General features: G+C 43.8%; 1 protein-coding gene across 4 annotated transcripts in view; it reads right to left on the bottom strand.

Annotated features, from left to right (window-relative positions):
- AUTS2 (activator of transcription and developmental regulator AUTS2) overlaps positions 1-19615 on the bottom strand; it is a 1178499-nt gene that overhangs the window by 304023 nt on the left and 854861 nt on the right. For all 4 annotated transcript variants that reach the window (XM_090276907.1, XM_090276909.1, XM_090276908.1 and 1 more), the window contains exon 5: positions 15982-16011. In XM_090276907.1, the coding sequence (XP_090133033.1) occupies positions 15982-16011 (30 nt within the window). The remainder of the gene's footprint in view (positions 1-15981; positions 16012-19615) is intronic.

The raw sequence follows: 19615 nt of genomic DNA, 5'->3' as shown, positions 1-19615 counted from the left end.
TAAAGGAAGGTAAAACTTAAGAAGGACTGATACAGGTATTGTTCCCATTTCTGACCATAAGAGACATTTCCTAGAAAGTGTGTTTTCCAGGGATCCACACACATGCTGGGAATTCCTCCCTGATACCACCCTACCTGACCTCGTTGCTGCCCCATTAGAAAGCATACCTACCATTAAAATCTGTGTGACTGCTTCTCTGGCAGTGAATCAATGCAGCGTTCCCAAAGCCATGTCCACTGAGGGTAGCTGCATGGGCAGGCAGGTTCCTCAGTGCCTAGCTCCTTGAGCACATGGCTATTCTGTGAACACGTGCTGGGGCCAGTGGAAGCTGTCTCTCCTCACTATTGTATCACACATGAGGCTCTACCTTAGCAAGAGTGTAAAGAACATCTCGGGGTTGGGAGTCCAAGATGGGAAGGGTGGGGGAGGGAGAGATGGGCCCAGAAGGTTGGGGACAAGACTTAAAAAAAATCTTATACTACACAAGAGGAGTGAATTCAACAGATTAATTGAAAATCCTCCTCACAAAAGGAGAACCAGAGCTTAGGTAGAAAGGAAATTTTGGTGAAATCTACTTAAGGGGTTTCACACCTCTGTTCATCTGGGTCTCTCCTGCTCCTCCAAGGCTTAGAGATTTCCTGCTGGATCTCCCTCCACAGGGCCCTCTTTTCCAAATCTCACCGACCTACCACACACATGGCCATGCGTCCTCTCCCTCTGATCGCTTCTCCCTCCTCAAGTCAGACCATTTTGGGTCCCAATTCTCAAAAGGTCTGGTCCTGGGGAGCTGGCTGGCTTGGTTGTAATGAATTAATCACTGATGTGCATTAGGGTTTTAGGGGTGGGCAGGGAGAGCAGCGGTAGGGAATTGGCAGGGACTAGAATCTAAAATGTACTTAGCACTTGTTATGGGCCATATCATTCTATATGTTTCATATCTAGATTTAAAAACAAAACAAAAGAAAGCAGCATTAAGTCAACTGCTCAAGGTCACAGTCACCCAGCACTATCTCAACAGAGCTGGAATTGAGCCTACGCCATGCTTTGCTCCCCAGGGGCAACTTTGCAAAAGCAAAGAAACTTTCAGCACACTTAGAAGAGAAGTTGGAAGAGCTGGCTCGCAGTAGGTATTAAGTCTAGCTGAGCTTTTAGAAACGGCCTATTTCACTTTCAAGTAAAGAATAACTAGGAGAATGGTGGAAAATCCAGCTCTCCTCTCTCTACACAATCCCCTCTCAGGTTTTTGAGGGAGATAAATGTAAAGAGGGGGAGGAATGAAACGTGTCTGCTTGTATTCCTTTCCCTTTCTTTATTTTAAGCCAATGGAAGCAGCCCCCACCTTACTTCCTGCTTTAAATCTTAAAGCAGCCTCAATCAGACACCTGCTTGTGCTACCAGCAGGGAAGGCTACTTTGTTCCTCTGCCTTTGTAGGTGGGAGCCCGAAGACTGCAACAGCCCCACCCAGGTCTCTAAGGGCCTTCCAGTTGTGACAGGCCATGGCTAGCCAGGTCTTGATCAGCTGCCTAAGGTGACTTGGCTGGAAACCACTGGTCTTTAAGACCAGCAAATCCTGCATGTTCAAGGAAGGTGAGTCAGTCCCCTCTCAGCTATGGACCAGCAGCATGGAAGCTGAGCTCCCGGGCTGCTCCAGCTTTGATTTCCGTAGAGAAAGCTATGCAATCTGAGGATATCACCTAGTTAATGCCAGATCCACTGGAAGTTAGACATTAAAATACTGTCACTTGGGATGGTGTGGTGAATACTCCAATACTGACCAAAGAAGTCATAGGGGTGATATCACCAAAGCATTAAAATTTTGCCTCAATTCATCCCTTGTTTCAAGTTCCTCATTTGTAAAATGAAGATGAAGCATTCTTTAATCTAGGAGGTTTGTTACGAGGTTTAAATATATGGTGCTTTAACATATTTGGTATAAAAAAGCTACACAGATTACAGAGCAATGTGAATGTATTTAACACTACTGAAACGTACTCTTAAAAATGGTTAAGATGATACATATTATGTGCATGTATTTTGCTATAACTAAAAAGTCATTTGGTATATCATAAAAAAGTACACAAACATCAGGTGTTATAATTTAACAAACAGTTATTTTGTTCTTAACGGTTCTCATCACCACACATATTTATTCCCAAATGACATGGAGATAAAACCCCAGCATTCCGGCTGGGCTCCCATTCACCCCCACAGCTCCACAATCTCTGCTGTTTGGATGGCTCCAGGTCTCCCAGACACCGACCTGCAGCTCTGATCACCCAGCACTGTAAATGCACACTCTTCTGAACTCATCCAACAGAGGGTCCTGCAAAGCTCCACACTCAACTCACATTTCCTGTCTCCTCCACTTAGTAACCAATTGATGACATCATCAATCCCTACCTGGTCAGCCTTATTTGAAACCTGAGTGATCCCTATCACCTCTCACCTAGCCTATGATGACAACTTTCTCTTTGGTTACCTGGCCCAAGTTTCCCTCCCTGCCATCCCACCCTTCTACCACTGCCAGAATTCTCTTCCAGACAGTCAAATCTGATGTCATTCACCTGCGTGAAGTACTCAGTGGGCTCCCATCTGGATCAAGTCCGAACCCATACCTTGCCACACAAGGTCTGATTACACAGAGCTCTTATATCAACCTACACTTACAGTCACATCTCTCCCACCCCTATCATAAACCTTGCTCCACATAAATAGAAGTGCTCATGCTGCTTCTCTCCATGTGCTAAGCCTTTTACCATTCTTTGTTTTGTGCAAATAACATCCTCTTTGCCTACTATCTGCACCATCCTTGCTACCTAGCAATCATCCGCATCCATGTGTTTGAGCAAAATCTAACTCAAATGTTGATTCTCCTAGACAGTATGGTTGGGGTTCTTTAAGCTTTGTTTTGCTTTCAGACATCATGCCATCCCTTAGTATATAGTATGGAAGGTGATGGTAGTTTATAAGTCATCAAGATACCTCAGCTTTCTCTTCAGTTAGACTGTGTCTCTCTGAAGGCTTGTTATGCCTTCGTCATCTTCCTACCCTTCGTTCCCAGGACAGCGCTTGGCTCAGCATATAGTGAGGGCTAGTTTTTGAATGACCTATGAGTGAGAGAAGCCATGACTGAGCCTACATCTTGCAGTCTCAGGAAATCACTTCCAGAAAGCTGCCTGGTATAGTCAAAGAAATATTGCATTAGACGCAAATTAGGTACTCTGGAATGACTACAATTCCTTAGGACAAGTAATTTACATCCACACCCTAGATAAGTAATTTGTTAATTGGCATCCTGGTGACTTCAAAGACCTCTGTATCTCTCAAGGTTTTATTTGGGAGTAACTCATCATACACTATATTAAAAGTATTAAGGAATTCAGGACTATTCTAAACACATGCACATGTGAACTCACATTATAAAATCCTGTGCCCCTCTATTACTTTTAATAGCTTAACTGAAGCAAGATAGAACCAATCTGTGAATGGCACTTACGATTCTATGAATATTTAGGCAACTACTGTAATATAACTGTAAACTTGTGTTTATATGTGAGACCTTGTGATCACTATTAAGTGCAAACTTGGGATGATAAAGTCTGCTTGGATGGCCGGCAGGAAGTTCCTTTGAATGCCTAGGGTATGCTTTACAGATCCACTGTTGTCTGCCCAGCCCCCACCTTCTGGGCCCTATACGCACTCCAGCACCATACAGAGTCACCTCCAGAGTACCATTTTTGGACAATGTGGCCTGGTCTTTCCACCCCTAGTTTACCGATCTGGGTATGAGCACCCGACTTGAGATAGGCCAATCCATAGTCATTTCAGGCGAACCTACCCTCACGAACCTAACCCAGCTTGAGCCAATCAGTCCTTTCCTTGGATTTTAGTTACTGCAGGGGAAGAAAGTTTTTCTTCGACTTCCACTGGCTAAAGCTGAAAGGTGTAATGCTCAGGAGAATGGGTCATGGTTTCCAAAAACAGGAGAAGCCATGTCTCACCAACAACCAAGAATAAAGCAGACAGGCAAAAAGCAGTAGGGACAAGACAAGAGGCACTTAACTTCCTCTCCCTGCTTCTGAAGTCCAGTCCATATCTCTGCCTCTGATGGCTTGGTTACTTCAACACTTCTTTGTTTTCCAAAAGCCTATACATTTCTTTATTAGTTTGAATTTAATTTGTTATTTGAAGCAAAAAAGAAAACAAAAACAAAACAAAACCATGCTAGTATAAACACAGACAAACCTGTTAAAACTTAACAGTTTTAAAATGACCCAGTGACTTCCTAAAGGTTCTCGTAGGAGTTCGAAGTATTTCAGAATGTGAAGATCATGTATTTTATCTAGCTACACAGGTTATGCAATGAATAACTGCTCGGTAATTGATATAGTGGGTTAACTAAATTTTTTTTTAAATGTCTGCTTTTCTTAAAGTGGGCCTATCTGCCCACCATAGAGGTTCAGGAAGGGGTGAGGGTACAAGTGTGACTCTACTTAAACAAAATAAATGGTCCACATATGTTGTCATGTTGTCCCTAAGGAGCACATTATTTAAAATTATTGCTGCATTCGAAACAGACCATCTGAGAAGGATAATTACTTTTCAATGACTTGATCAATATTTTTGTTCTTCTTCTTTACTACTTGAGTGATTGGCTCTAAGGTCAGAGGAGAAAATCAGGTCAGTCCCCTGGACCTTACTGCAACCCAGCAGGGAAGATCTATATGTGTGCTTGGGAGCCCACAGAGGGGAGTGGGGCCAGGGAGCACAATGTTTAGTGTGCTAACTTAATTTAAATTTCTCAGAAGAAAGCCATGCCTATCTGTAGCTCTTCAGTTGCATCATTTTAAAAATTGCCCTGCGGGTACAAGGTATAACTCATGTGTATTTTATTGAATAAGTTCACGAGTGATGACCCTACCACATACACAACCACCAAGGGGAAGGACAGCTTTTCCATGCTGTCCAGGAGAGCAGCATCTCAGGCCTGGAGGAGAGAGATGACGGGGAGGTGGAGAGAGGTCTCTCTGCAGGAGAATAAAGGTCATGGCCAGGCTGCAGGCACGTGTGGAGGTTCAAGTGTCCAACCTCAGACTGCACCACGATGGTATCTGTGCTGATTTTACTCTGGCTGACAGAGTGGGCCCTGATCTGCATCCCACTCATCACTGAGAGACAACCTTAAACTGTCCTTTTAAGGAAGATGAGTCAATATAAGTTTATTATAGCATTCTAATAAGAAAAAGGATGATAAGCAATATAAAATGAGGCATTTTTCCAGAGTGACTGCTTACCTTTAACCTGAACAAAATGCCTTTTTAGCACCGTAGTAGCACCATTTGCATGCAAGTAATGTGCTAACTGCAAATGGGACTTATTACCTAATTAAAGCTCATCACAGAGCATCTTTTTAGAGCAATATTTTGTTGGATGTTAGAATTACAAGTGAAAGTGATAAAATACTCTTTGAGCATTTTCTTTCATTCCAGCATATTACTATTCTCCCTGGACATTTCCTATCAGTCCTCAGGCTTATTGAAATGTGGCAATGATGGAGCCCAGCACAGAGGCTCCGAGTGCTTCTTCAGAAGCCAGGCAACTTAGGTTTGAAACCCAGTTCTGTCACTAACTGGTGCAAGGCTTTGGGGATGTTACATAGGCCCTCCATGACTCAGTTTCCTCCTCTGTAAACTGGGGATAATATTAGCACCTACCTATTAATCAGTGGTGTGGACTAAATAAGTCAATATGTATATAAAGCATATACATATGCACTGTTTAATAGTTATTACTGTCTCTGTAAATAAAACACTGCAAGATTTGAAGACAGTGAAGTCTAAATAAAAGGTAAGAATCCCATTTCTGCCACCATTAAGATGTTAGGAAAGATACTTAACCTCTGTGAACCTTAGTTTCCTAATAAGTAAACGGGGTTATCACGCCTATGCTTCATTGGGTTGGTGTGCAGACTGTATCCAATATGTAAAAGGTCCTGGCAACCATTTCCAACTGGGCTTATGACAATATCAGGTTCAGTCAAGCTGCGTGGACGGCCATGGATTCTGCCGTTTGGAGGACCCATGCTTCCTTCCTTTTACCCGACCACAGGCAGACAAAATAATCAAAATCAGCCCAAGGCTTAACAGACTTGCACATACCTTGGGCTTTCCTTGGAGAAGGAGCTATATTGCCCAATCTACCCTGAGGGGGCTGCATCAAGGAGAGAGCAGACTGCAGTGGGCACCGTGGTGAGCCCCTGGTTATATGCACAAGGTAGGCGGTCACCTGCCTGTCTGGGATGTCCAGAGACACACAAGTGCAGGCTGGGACCCATAAATTCTTTCCCTGACTTCTTTCTCAAGGCAAGAGGAGAGCCGCCCCTCCTTAGGCCACCCTCCCCCACTCCACACCACAGCACCTCTGTGCAGGAAGTCAGGGCCCTGGGGCTCCTCATCAGACTGCCGCCTGAAGCACACACGAGAGCCGGGAACTTGCCTGAGAAGCCAGTAAAATTTTAATGCACTCTGTAGTGCGGTCATGTCATACTCGGTTATAGCAAATAATCCCAGATGCCTGCAGAGGTAAAATGGAGCTGTAATGTGCTTGCCTCCTAACCCGAGCTGACAGCAATGATGTACGACTACCATTAGCGGAAAATATCACTTCAACTAACCCATGATCCAGCTCCGCTCAGGGTCACATTATCCATGAGGAACAAATTACACTCCCAAAGTAAATACAAATTTTCTACACGAAATGGGTACAAAAAAAGGGAAGGGGGTGATCCGTTCCCTTCGCCAGCACACTGCTGAGTGACACAGATGATAAAGGACAGGACAAATCATTGGCTGACAGAGTGCTGTGCCGTAATCAGCTCAGCCAGCACGCACTTCAGCTGATAAACACTGTGTTCTCCCCTTAGTGGCAAATACATAATCTTTAACACAGACACGACTGCTTCAGATATTTACTACCCTTTGGACTGCAGGAACACCCCATGCAGCACTTACAGTCAGAAAAGGAAACGCCCCACGGCCTTGGCAGATCCATGAACCCTCTGCAAGGGTGGGAGTCAGTGTCTGGGGATGGACAAAGGGTTCCTGAGGTGGCGACAATGTGGAGTAAAATTGCTTTGAGGGGTGCAGTTCAGTGATCATGGTGATATCATGGCCCATTCTACCATGTGCTGGTCATAGGAAGAAAACAGCCTAGGGAGACCACATGGATGTAAGAGGCTCTGGAATAGCAGCTCATTAAGGAGCCTCTGTTCAGGCCCAGTTCTTCCCCATACTGCCTGGCAGAGGGTGATGAGTCCCTTTCCCTTTTTGGGATTTAGACAATCAACAAAGCAACTTCCAAGTATAACAATATTTACCTGGCACCTACTAAGTGTCAGGCACATGCTAGGCGTGGGGTACATGCTGGGAACCTATGGTTTAATAAGATATTAAATGTTTACGTACAGATATACAGTAAGAGAAGTTCAGTTCATGCTTACTCTTCTGGTTGGTACAGCTTTTGTCTAATTATTCATGGTCGCCCACACGCTGACTCTGCCACTCATTTGTAAGAGTTAAAACATATACCCTGTAGCTCTTCCCTTTTTGCTTTGGGCAATTTCTTCCCAGGTTTATTATTTTTTAAAAGGCACATTTAATAAGAGCTTGTACACTTAAGTTGTCAGTGGACCCAAACTATATTTATTCAACGTTTACTGAGCAATTGCCATGTTTGAGTTTTTGGATGCTAGTGGGGTTGTGGGTGGATTGATAAGATATAACCCAGGCTTCTTGTAGCACAAGGAGAGGAAGGCAGAGAGAGGAAGATAGCAAGAATTCTCAAATGCCACTTCTGGGCACAACCCAACTCACCCTGATGTATAAGGAAGCAACATGTCATGGGAAAAAGCCCAGGATTTGGAATCTTAAGAGATAATTTACGCCCCAGCTCCATCATTTTCTAGCCCTTAAGTTTCATTTTCTTGAGAAGAAAAAATCCTTGAAAGGACCTATCATTGACTTTGGTACATTACGGATGATCAGCAATGCTATGTATGAGGATACATTATAGAGCCCCACAATAAATATTTACACAGGCCATATAAAATAACATTTGTAAAATGTTTTAAATAATCCAATGTTTTCTTTAATGTGAAGTGATGCTCCTTCTCATTCTTTAGTTATTATTATTGATCCTAATCTCAATTTTTTGCTGCCCACAAGAAATGAGAAAGTAGTACCTACATTTTTAGTCCAAGTAAGTAGGGAGTTGAAAACCATTAAAGGCCTCTTCCCTCCAAAAAATAAAAGAAGATACAATGCAAACTGAGCCCCTTGGGTGCCATACCACCCATTCCAGGGGTTCCTGGTCAATCCTTACTTCAGATGCTCCATCCCACTGTCTCCATAAACATGCATATACTTGGTGGACCAGGAGTCAAGCCTGGGTTTGGAGCAGCAATGGAGAAAGCTGCTCCTCATCATTCTTTAAGTAACTGGATATATCATGCTAATCTACAGCTAGAACCTCTCAATATGGTTCTCATGAGAATAGGAGAAAGCTCTATGATGTATACAAGGAGGGAAAATTTGACCTTCCAAGCTGTAACTTTGATTTAAAAAAATAAAAAAGGAAAACGGATATATGTATAGCCATTGAATTTTGGGACTTTTAAAGTATAAAGTTTGGCTAATTACCAATAACATCCTAATACAGAGATTTTATTATCTTTATCATACCTAGAATGGCAAAGTTACAAGGAGGTATAACACTGACCAAAAGTTGCTAAGCGGGGATTAACTGAGACACACACACACACACACACACACACACACACACACATGCATGGTTACAAAGAAATTCGTACATCTTTATTGAGGACAGAACACTCTCCAACTAGAATAACAGAATAATAAGATAGATTCTTCCAACAACCAAAGAGTAGCCAGGCTATAATTTATGAGAAGTCACTAGCATAATTCATGTTGTTAAAAGCATTACTGGTATAAATGCCTCTGCTTAGGATCTTCCAACAATTCAGGTGACTCAGAATTCATGGTCAATTTCATGAGGATGAAAAGCATCATTTCCACCTAACTCCTCCTTGGCTTTGCAACCTTCCCTTCACGGTAAGCCATAAAATCCAAGCCAATGGCTTATTCTCAAGTGGTCCCCGACCTTTTTGGCACCAGGGACCGGTTTTGTGGGATATAATTTTTCTATGGACCGAGGGTAGGGGGGATGGTTTCAGGATGATTCAAGCTCACCTCCTGCTGTGCAGCCCAGTTCCTAACAGGTCCTGACCAATACTGGTCTGTGGCTGGAGGTTGGGGACCCCTGCTTCTAATCTGACCTTTTCTCTGAGAATATGGAATCATGTACTCAACCCTGGATGTTTTCAGAAGAATTCCTTTTGTAGGTTCAAATAATACTGATTAGCAATCAAGTGAGTTCCCAAAACACATTAAATAAGCTAGCTCTTCATTAGTTCCCATGCATTCCTAAAAAAAGTATTAAGGAACAGAGATTAAACTAATTGCTCTGGTACATGCTGACAGACCTAACATAGTGAAGCAACTACAATGCCTGTGTTGGTTCATCAGTAGATGCTTGGGAAAAAGTAAGTGGATATGAATGACTGAATGAATAAACCAACAAAAAGGTAATGATATTAGGCCTATATGTATGTTTCCTTCAGTTACTTGAAAGTGTCAAGAGATGTGCTCTGACCTGTCCACTATGAGCACTTCCTCTTATGAATTTGAGAGAGAGGAAAGAATGGAGATAATCCTTATATAACTTCCTCCTACCTTGACAAAGAGAAAATACAATTGCATTAATTTCCCTCATGGTCTGCTGTGTTGTTGGGCCTATATAAGTAGTTACATAGCAAATCAGGATATTCAGTGTTGGATCATTAAATCCAGCCTCATTTTACAGATGACAAAACTAATACACAACAACATTAGGTAACTTGCCCAAGGCTACACAGCTGGTTAGTGAGAAATAAGAAACAGGTCTTCAGAGTATCCTTCTCCATTACCCACTCATGATGAACAACAGAACATCCAGACCTATTCTTCCTTCTCTCTTTTCATTCTAAGAAACAAGAATGTAACTGAACATGTCTGACAAATTTTTAATAACTCTTGAGCATTCATTTTATTGATTTATATTTAATTGAAAATCTGTACACTTACAACCTCTATCTTTTTCAGGTGCATGACATGGCAGTAATGGATATATTCTGAATACACATTCAATGTGACTGAAGCAATTTTTGGTTTGGCATAAAAGTGCTATGATATGAAAAAAGAGAACTTAATGAAAGTCAGAATTTAAAATAATTTCAGTAGAAATTTAGTCCAAGGTTGGTATTAATAGAATTTTTGCATGAATATGATGGAATCAGGCCAGTTGGAACTAGGGTGATACTGGAAGAACAATTTTGACCCAGATATAATCTTAGAGGGGTAAGAAGAGGTTAAGTGAACAGTATTACTGAAATCAGGCATCTAAAATGGGAAACTTAAAACTCAACCAGGAATTGTAGAAATTTCCCAAATAAGCTAGGAAATTTACAAATGGCTTAGAAGTATCTTACGAAAAAATAAAATTGCAGTAGAAATATAGAAGGCAGAAGATGAGAGCACATTTTTATTGGAATTCAGAATAAACACTGGGATTGAAGCTAACTTGTTTTCTGAACTCGTTTCACGTATCCCTCTTTTTGGAGGTGAATATCCAGGAAAGGAAATGCAAATTTAGCAGAACAGTGAACATCATTGAACATCTGTTTTGTGCCAGGCATTATACTGCACTAGTGCTAGGGATCTAAAGAGAAGAACGTGGGCCCCTGCTCTTCTACTGGGGAATGGTTGTTTGCTTTGCTGCTATGAAACTGGAAGAGAGGAGAAAATTCCTTTCTCTAGCTGCAGAATAGGACAGCATCTCTAAGTTGTCTCCTGATCAGAACATGTCTTATTTCAAAACCAAGGGTGGAAGTTCTAGAAGCAACAATGAGAGCCTTCAGAACTTTTGGAATGTTGCTGACAGTGCACGATCTTTACCAATTGTGAAACATGGCCCATCAAGGGATGGGCGCTTCCACTATAAGCATAAGCCACATGCCCAGTCTCCAGTTTGACATTTCAGCAGTTTCTGAGTCCTTCATGAGCCAAGTTAGGCATGTGGTTTGCATTGAGTTAGGAACACAAGCCTCTGTTGGTCTTCTTGCTGCTTTTCTTAGAAACTGCACCCTTCCCACACAAGTGGGAAAATAAAAAGATCAAACCAGCAAATTTAGCATGAATTAAAAAATTATAATGTAACCAGAAAGTGTGTGCATGTTGGGGGAGAGGGAGCTGATGTGGAAAGGAAGTGGCAATGGTCCTACAATTAGCCAGTGTCCCAGGGGGCTGTCCCATGTACTGATGAGAAAACCGGAGAGCTGAGCAGCCTTTTCCAGGTGGTCACATGAATGGTTCAAAGCCCAGACAGAGAAACTGCAATCAGGACTCATGGTAAAAGCTTCATTAGAAAAATGAGAAGAGTTCATATGTATGAAGAGATTGTGTATGTGTATTGCATGTCTGTATATGCCACATATCTATAAACAGAAGCATGTGTGCACATGTACACAAATACCTCTATAGTTCTCAAGTCTTTCTTCTGAGCTCTCAAATTTTGAGGAGCATAAACAATGGAAAAATATAAGTTTCTGTTTGACATTTGCTATAAGATAGTGGTCCTCAAAACCAATTGTGTATCAAAATTACCTAGGAAGCTTTTTAAAAAATACAGCTGCTGTGGCCTCGCCCCAGCTGTACTGAATCAGAATGTCTCCCCAGCAATGGGCGCCTGGGAACTGGCAGTGTTTGGCAGGTGGGACAAGGGCTGTACAATCCAGTTAAATGCCATTTGACACGTTCAGGACAGCATGCTTGCTCTTGGCTCCAAGGCTGTGCCCAAAAGAGACTGATGTTTAAGATAAGAGGTTCAAAAAACACTGTTTGGGGACCCTTCCAGGTTCCACCACCCTTCCCCTCAGCTTGTAGCAGGAAGCAGTGTCCCTGGGGATGAAGGCTGAGCCTCAGGTTCCAGTGGAAACAAGTCCTACCTGAAGTCCTCTGGCAGGTTTCCTGGCAAGCCTGAGCTTTCTGAAGAGGAGGATAGGCTTCCTCCAGCCCCACGTGGTTCTCTCTCTTTTCATCCCAAGTAAAACTAATGAAAACTAACATTTATGGAGCACATACTATGGACTGGCATTGAGCCAAGTTGAGCCTAGTGCCTTTATTGAATTGTCACAAGACTGCAGGTGGAGGTGCTGTTACCCCCATTTGGCAGATGAGAGGACTAAGGCTTGTCCACAACTACAAAGTAGGAAGGGACTGTCGGAAAGAAGCCTAGGTCACCGGACTCGGAGGCCTGAGTGTTGGACCTCTGGGCACCATGCCTTCCAACCAGCTCTGCCTCGTGGTCCACACAATACAAGGGAAATGAGTAGAGAGAGTTACTTTTAATCTTCACATTAATTTCATAACCAAATAGGAGGGTGTTTCTTGGCATAATGGCCTTCTGCCAGTAGTAGAGAAAGAGAGGAAGCAGGAGAAAATATAGGCCAGATATGTGGAAATGTGTGTGTTGCCCTTTTGTTCTCATGATACCAGTTCATTTTGAGTGGGGGAATGGAATAATTACTTAATTTGGGTGATTAAGGTGCCCAGTGCTGCCGCTTTTCTTTGCACTAAGTACAACCAAGACAAACTTGCCTCTAAGATGCAGTGCTCACAGCCTTTTCTAAACGCCCCCACCCCACCCCGCAACGTCCCCCAGGTTCTACTTCACCAAAGTCCTCCAGGTTCTCTGATATGTAAAATGTATTCTCAGGGCTTGGAGGGGGCTCGCTCAGGAGATGCTTTGCTCAGTGTCTCATCAAAGCCTTTTCTATCTTGTGCATTTATGGAAAGCTCTGCTTTTTTAGCCCCTTTCCCAGTCACTTCCACATTAATTAGTAAGGGTATCATTTTATAAATTACAGCTTCGTATCAGAGGAAAGCAGAGTTTATCTTAATTCAGTCAGCTGTGTGAAATACAGTAGCCTAATTTTAGACCGCTGGTTCTGCACATCCCTACGGAGTAAGAGAATGACAGGTCTTCCGGAGAGAAATCCCAGTGGGTGCCCTATGAGTCTCACTCCTGCCTCCAGCAGCATCCCTGGTGGGGTTGCTGAAGGAATCCCAGGGCACTGAATGGCATCTTTTCCACCATTAGCAATTCAGATTTGAATGCGAGTCCTCCAAGTGGCACAGGAAAGAAGCCCTGGTTAGCTGTGGGGCTCTGAGGGGGCCCAGGCAAGAGGCTCTGGCACAGAGGAGGCTGACAGTCGGCCCTGGCTCTGGAGCAGAGCACAAGTCTGGGATGATGGTATTAAGGCCAGTGATAAACACCAGACAATTTCAGTCCAAAAGGGGAAGCCGGATATTCTTAACTATAATGGGGAGGAGCAGGCATGACTGCAATTGGAGTCCTGATTGCTCCTGCAGGGAGCCTGCGGGAGGAATGCCTGGAATGTGGGGAGCAGGGACAGGTGATGTGAGTTGGTTGTGGGGCAGCTCCCAGTTAAGATGAGGAAGGCCTGCAGGGCCCCCAGAGTGCACAGGAAAAACGACAGGGGCAGCAGAGACAGGAAGTGCACACAGGATGGAGGAACACTCCGAATGCCCTTTCCCTCTCGTCATCTCCCCACTCTCACGGGATAAACAACTGCTTATTCTCCTCATTGCCCCCAAATCATCTTAAACTTTGAGTGGTGGGCACTGGCTACTCCCCACCGCCCATTAGTCTGGTCTGACACTTCACTGCTTCCTGTACTCAGAGACTGAAAAGCAAAGACTTGGGAATTCAGGTCCTCGGAAAAGATTAGTTCAGGTGTTTTCAGTAGGCAGGGAACACCAAGATCCCTCTGAAGACTACTGGCAGCTGTGGTAATTCCCAAAATTACCAGTTAGATGATCACCTAGACAAGTGATGTCAGAAACCTCTAAAGATTCTGAGATAATGGGTCTGGGATGAGGCCCAGGTGTTGGGATTGTGCAGCTTTCCTGGTGATGTGCAGTCAAGGTTGAGAATGCTGATCAAGACACCTACACGGAATGCAAAACTGGTCATCGTTACCATCCTCTACCGCTGCTACTACTGTGACACTTCCGGAGTCACAGTGCCTTCCAAAGGAAGGCTGTCTGCTGAGCTGTGAAACCCCAAAGAAGGCTCCTCCCCTTGGAGCAGTGCCACCCACTCAGACCATGAGATGAACCATTACTTGCAGAAGAGCTCCTGGAATGGCAGGAAGTGCCATCCCTCCCTGGGTGTCTGTGATGATAATGGTCATGTGGAACTGTGGCCTGATGGCTCCGCGGCGGGAGTGGGCACACCTTGAACACTGACTCTCTACTGTTGTCCATGTGCCTCTGTCACCCACCACATGCTGGCCCTGAGACACCAGGGGACCTGCTTCTAGGGAGCTAAGACTCTGGGGGCTGGAGTTAGGAAGCTACAACTTGTCAGTTAAACAAAAGAATAATCCACAGCCCCGTTCTCAGTGTGTACTTTTGCTGTCATCCAACAGCCCATTACCATGTCACAGCACAGCGCACCCTTCCATAGGTCACTTTGTTTAAAATGACATGGATAATGCACATGTCAGCAAGCTGACAGTCCTGGCTGTCCTTCAGAGATAAAAACCTCAGGGCGAGAGCCTGTTCTTATCTGGGGGACATGCATTGGTCTATCATCCAAGTCAGGCAGAACATGATTTCTCCAGAGAGCACTTTTTTCATTTCCTGATTTTAAGGAAATCAAATAAGCACCATTTGTCTTCATCTGAATATGCTTGACCTGCTCAAATGATGATGTCTCGCATTTTATAACAGGCTACATATGCTGAATTCAAATTAACAACAGTACCGAACAAGAGCCTTTACATCTCTCTTGGAGGCTGGCAGCAGAGAAGGAGGGAAAAATCTGGGCTGATAGAAAGATCTCACTAAATGTGAACTGCAGATTTTGAGTAAAATCAGCAAGCGTTTAGGAGGGGACAGTTGCAAAACAGGGCTCAGGAAAGCCACCTCCACAGGACAGATCCAGAAATTGGGGAAGGGAGGACTAGACCCTTCCTTTCGGTGCCAAGTAATATAGAAACCATAATATCCAGGTAACTCTTTCTGAAATACCTAAAGCAGGAATAAAGTTGAAAAGAAATCTGGTTCAGGGATTTGAACATCTAGAAAACCCAAACAGATGAACAATCCCTTTGTTTCAGGCAGCAGAAAGCTCACTTTACCAGGCAGTGATCCAATCTTCTGAAAGCTCAAAAACAGAGCTCCTCTTCTTGATCCATGTTGGACTGGATACAGAGGCTGGCGGCCATAGCCTCGAAACAGTGTATGTACCTGCTGGAAGAGCTGCCCTCCCACCTGACCATCCACCTGGATGAGAAGAGCAGTTCCCATGATACTTCTCCTGCCCACCCTCACCCCAGGATGACATTCCTAGAACCATTACCATTAACACTTCCATCATGAAGGCCAATATGTACAGAAAAGCAGGAAGAAGCATATGTGCCAGTAAAAGAAATGAAAACGTGACATTATAAATACATACTAGCACACTTAATGTCCCAAAGATTGAAAAAGAAAGATCAGATAGCTATTAAAATAAATGATTTCTTCTATGAAGTAAAAACTTAGTGTCACATGTGCAATATTAAAGGGCTTGTTTAAGAAAAGTGGACTTCACAAATTAAATGTTATTTCTTATCATGGGAAATGTCAGTGTGTGAATAAAGCCCATCTTCACGGAAGAGAAAGGCGCTGTCTTCCACCGTGAAGCCGGCGCCCCGCCACCGCAGCAGCGTGTGGGAGAACACAGCGCTCAGTGTTTGTGTACTGTGCCCACAGTTGTGGGTGTGGGGGGGCTCTTACCTTCTCTTCCTGGTCACTGTCGCTGTCACACTGAAAAGGAAAAGAAGAGAATAAGTGTTAGTGCAAAAATTGAGTAGGTTTCGTTTCTGATACAGAAAATAGAAGCAAGACAAGGAAATAGGAAATGTCGTCTGAGATGGAAAGAGTTGCTTCAGTTCAAGTGCTATAAACAGATAAGAAGCAAAATGTTGAGAAGTCGCTCTGTTGATTTCCTCCACCCTCTATGCTCTGTCACCTTAGGGAGCCCCCTACTGCACAGCAGAGGGGAATGCCCATTGAGGAGCCAACCTGGCCACAGGGTTGAGGTGATCATTCAATGGGACTCAGAGCAAAATCAATTCTTTAACGGAGACCTTCTACCTTCTGCTAATGTCAATGGCTGCCTCTCTCCTGGTGCTTTTCTATAAGAAAAGAGGTAAACCTCTGGGCACTGCATTCCCTCATTTGGACTTGGAGGGAAAGACAAGGCTCAGCACCTGTGATGGCTGCCTTTTTCAGGATTTAGAGGCGCAGAGAACAGAGGGAATACTCCTTATAAAAAACATGCCAAGGATAAGAGTTCAGAGTAGCAAATCAATAATATAGGCTAAAAAAAAAAAAAGGTTTTACAGCAGTAGACTAACACCATGTCTAACAGGTCCCAAGTGCCAATTGTTGAGCTAGGTTTGGGGTAACCAGAGAATGATAATAAACTCAAAGCACTAGGTCCCTCACTAGAAAAAAAGGAAGAAAAACAACACAATTTTTAAAAAATGAAAAACAAGAATGTTTTGTTATATGATATTTTATTTTAAAAAGGCATGTGTTTTGTTAAGAGTAAATGCACAGCAGATAAATATATCAATTCATTCACTCAATCGCCCTTGACAAGCACTGCTAAGCTAGACAGATATTCACACAAGACATAGAACCGGCCCTAAAGTAGCTTTCAGTTCAGCAGTATAGTCATGCACTGTGTTGGCGACTGGGATATTTTCTGAGAAATGTGTTGTTTGTCGATTTCATTGTCCATAGACACATCAGTAATGAGTCGCACTATGATGTTACAACAGCTACAGCGTCACTAGGTGATAAGAATTTTTCAGCTGTAGTATAATCTTATGGGACCACCATCATACATGTTGGTTGACTGAAACATTGTTCATTGAGGTGCGTGACTGTAGAAATAGAACACAAACCCTGAGCACGGGTGTGGCATGCCCGGAGCAATGTTTTATTAGGATGGCTCTTCCCATGGTGGAGGAGAGACAGCGCACTGTGGGGAAACACAGGGCATGGGAACACCAGTCTGGCAACCACTGCACCATCTAAACCAGCATGGTGTGGGTTGAGAAAGGGATGAACAGATGGCAGAGCAATTCTGAAGGTGGAATCCACAGGACTTGATAACACATGGGTATGGAAGCAAGTAAGAGAGATGAGTCCAGGGTGATGCCAAGGTTTTTTAGTGTGGCCACCTGGATATGGGAGTTGATGTTGCTATGAACAGAAACAAAATAAATCTGCTTATACAGCAGTCACTACTGGCTAGATACCCATAGCCATTCACAGTCCCTTCTCTGTAGTCTGTAGCTTATCTTGGAATTACGAGATTGAAAAAGCCAGGTAGGTACTCTCTCTCTCCCAACTTTCCTTGTGGCGAAGGATGGCCATAGATGCATTTTTGGCTGAGACTTGAAAGAAATGTCTGCTGAGGGTTCTGGAAAATTTTTCTCTTTTCCAAAAAGGAAGAAAAGCAGGAAGCACTTGCCTCTTGCCTTTGAATGAGATTGCATGATGATGTAATGTCTAGATCTATGGTAGCCATCTTGCAGAAAAGAGGCTAAAAGGCTAAGTAATAAACCACGATGATGGGGCCAACAGAAGGAAAACCCTGGCACAACTGAGCCACTGAACCAACCTCAGGGCAGCCTGCCTCTGGACTTTTTTGGTCAAATAACAGTAAGTTATCTTAATGTTTAAACCACTGTGAACATGCTTTCAGTTGAAAGTAATGAAAACCTCACCCAAATCGACATCTTGGTGTTGTAAGATACAATTTGGAGACTACTTCCTCTTTTCAGCCTAAGCTCTCTGCACTATAAGCTCTTAGAAACTCATAGCACAACCTTAAGGACTGGAGGGTTATGACATTCTCTTCTCCACTCGCTCCTCAACGTCTTCGGGGTATCAGAGTTTTAGAGATAGTGCTTTAACCAAGTACAACTGCATTATTTTCAACCAAGCTTCCAACCTCAGATTGTCTGAACTTACTTTCTTTTCCCTGGTGAGTGGATTTCTCTATTATAACAAGTCAAACAGGCTGACAAACAAATGGTTGACATGAAGACTTCGAAGGCCTAAAACAACAGACAGACCAGGAACAAAAGTTCTGATTGTGTGATTTTTCCATTGCCTTTAATTAAGCCTTCGTTGAGGTTCTCAAGTTCTGGGCACATTTTCAAGAGTGACAAAGCATGATTCAGGACGGGTGTGGAAGAGAGAAGAGGGTTTTGCCAGGCAGGCCCATTTCCCCAGATGTTCACAGCCTGCCTTGTGAGGTAATCAATGACAGCTGAAGGCTGTGGCGTAGCATCTGCCCGTATCCCCAAGGACTGGTGTGCAGGGGCCAGAAGGAGTAGGGAGGTCGGGCAAGAACCACCACTGACCACACACCACCCCCCATCCTAACAGTAGTGTGTTCCTGGGAATGGTTATTTCTATCCAAGTGTTAAGCTTCCTGCTTTCCAACAGTCCAGTTCTAATTTCAAGGTCCACTTAATTCCACATCAAGTAATTACCGATATACCCAGAAGCACCTTGTCTCCAGAGTTAAGCATATGGTGGAGAACTGAGACCTACTGGTATCCATTATGGAAACAGCACGGATGCCAAGCCGATTAAAAATGCCCAGGCTCCCCACACAACATGCCGGGTGAGTGACAGCTCCTCGACAAGGCCAGTCACAGAGTCTGCCAAAACAGTCTCTGCTGCACTGGGGCCCACATGGTGCGCTGAGAAAACAGTTCCATTTCTGGTATTAAATTCCCATACTGACCCGAGGACTTTGCCGTGAGCTCAGCAGGAGCGCACCATCCAATTTACAGCTCCGCTCTCTGGAGCCTCGAGTGCCAGCCCCTGGCAGAGACGAATGATGGTCAACCCCTCCAGCTCATAAATTATGCAAAGGCAATAAATGCACTCAGCAAACAGCGCCTAACGTTTGCCTAGCCTGGCTCCTAACACACTCTGTAAAAAGCCAGAAACTCGACACATACAAGAGGTCTATTCCACTCATAAAGGGGGTCTGTTGACAACTCCAGACGGAAAGCAAGCCATGGACCTAAGGAGTCTTTCTGCTTCGCTGGCAGCAGTTTATGGGCCTGCTTTATAAAAAAGGGAGGCTGTTTTATAGAGTCAGTGTGGGGAGAATTCATGGTCTCAAATTCACATTTAATACACTGTACAGCTTTCATACCTTAAGTTCAATACATGGTGGATTCTGGGCCATATGATTCTTGGTCTTGAAAGGTTAAAAGAAGAAGTATCTGCTCCCCAGTCCCTAGATACCCACTGCAACTTATCAGAGTTCACATTGAGCCACCTCCTCATTCAGGTTTATGTTCTGCATGAGGCTGGGAAATGGAAAAGGCAT

Source organism: Furipterus horrens, unplaced genomic scaffold (assembly GCF_987537825.1).
Source record: "Furipterus horrens unplaced genomic scaffold, mFurHor1.1.pri manual_scaffold_5, whole genome shotgun sequence".
Classification (NCBI taxonomy): Eukaryota; Metazoa; Chordata; class Mammalia; order Chiroptera; family Furipteridae; genus Furipterus; species Furipterus horrens.
This window is presented reverse-complemented; position numbering and strand designations above follow the sequence as displayed.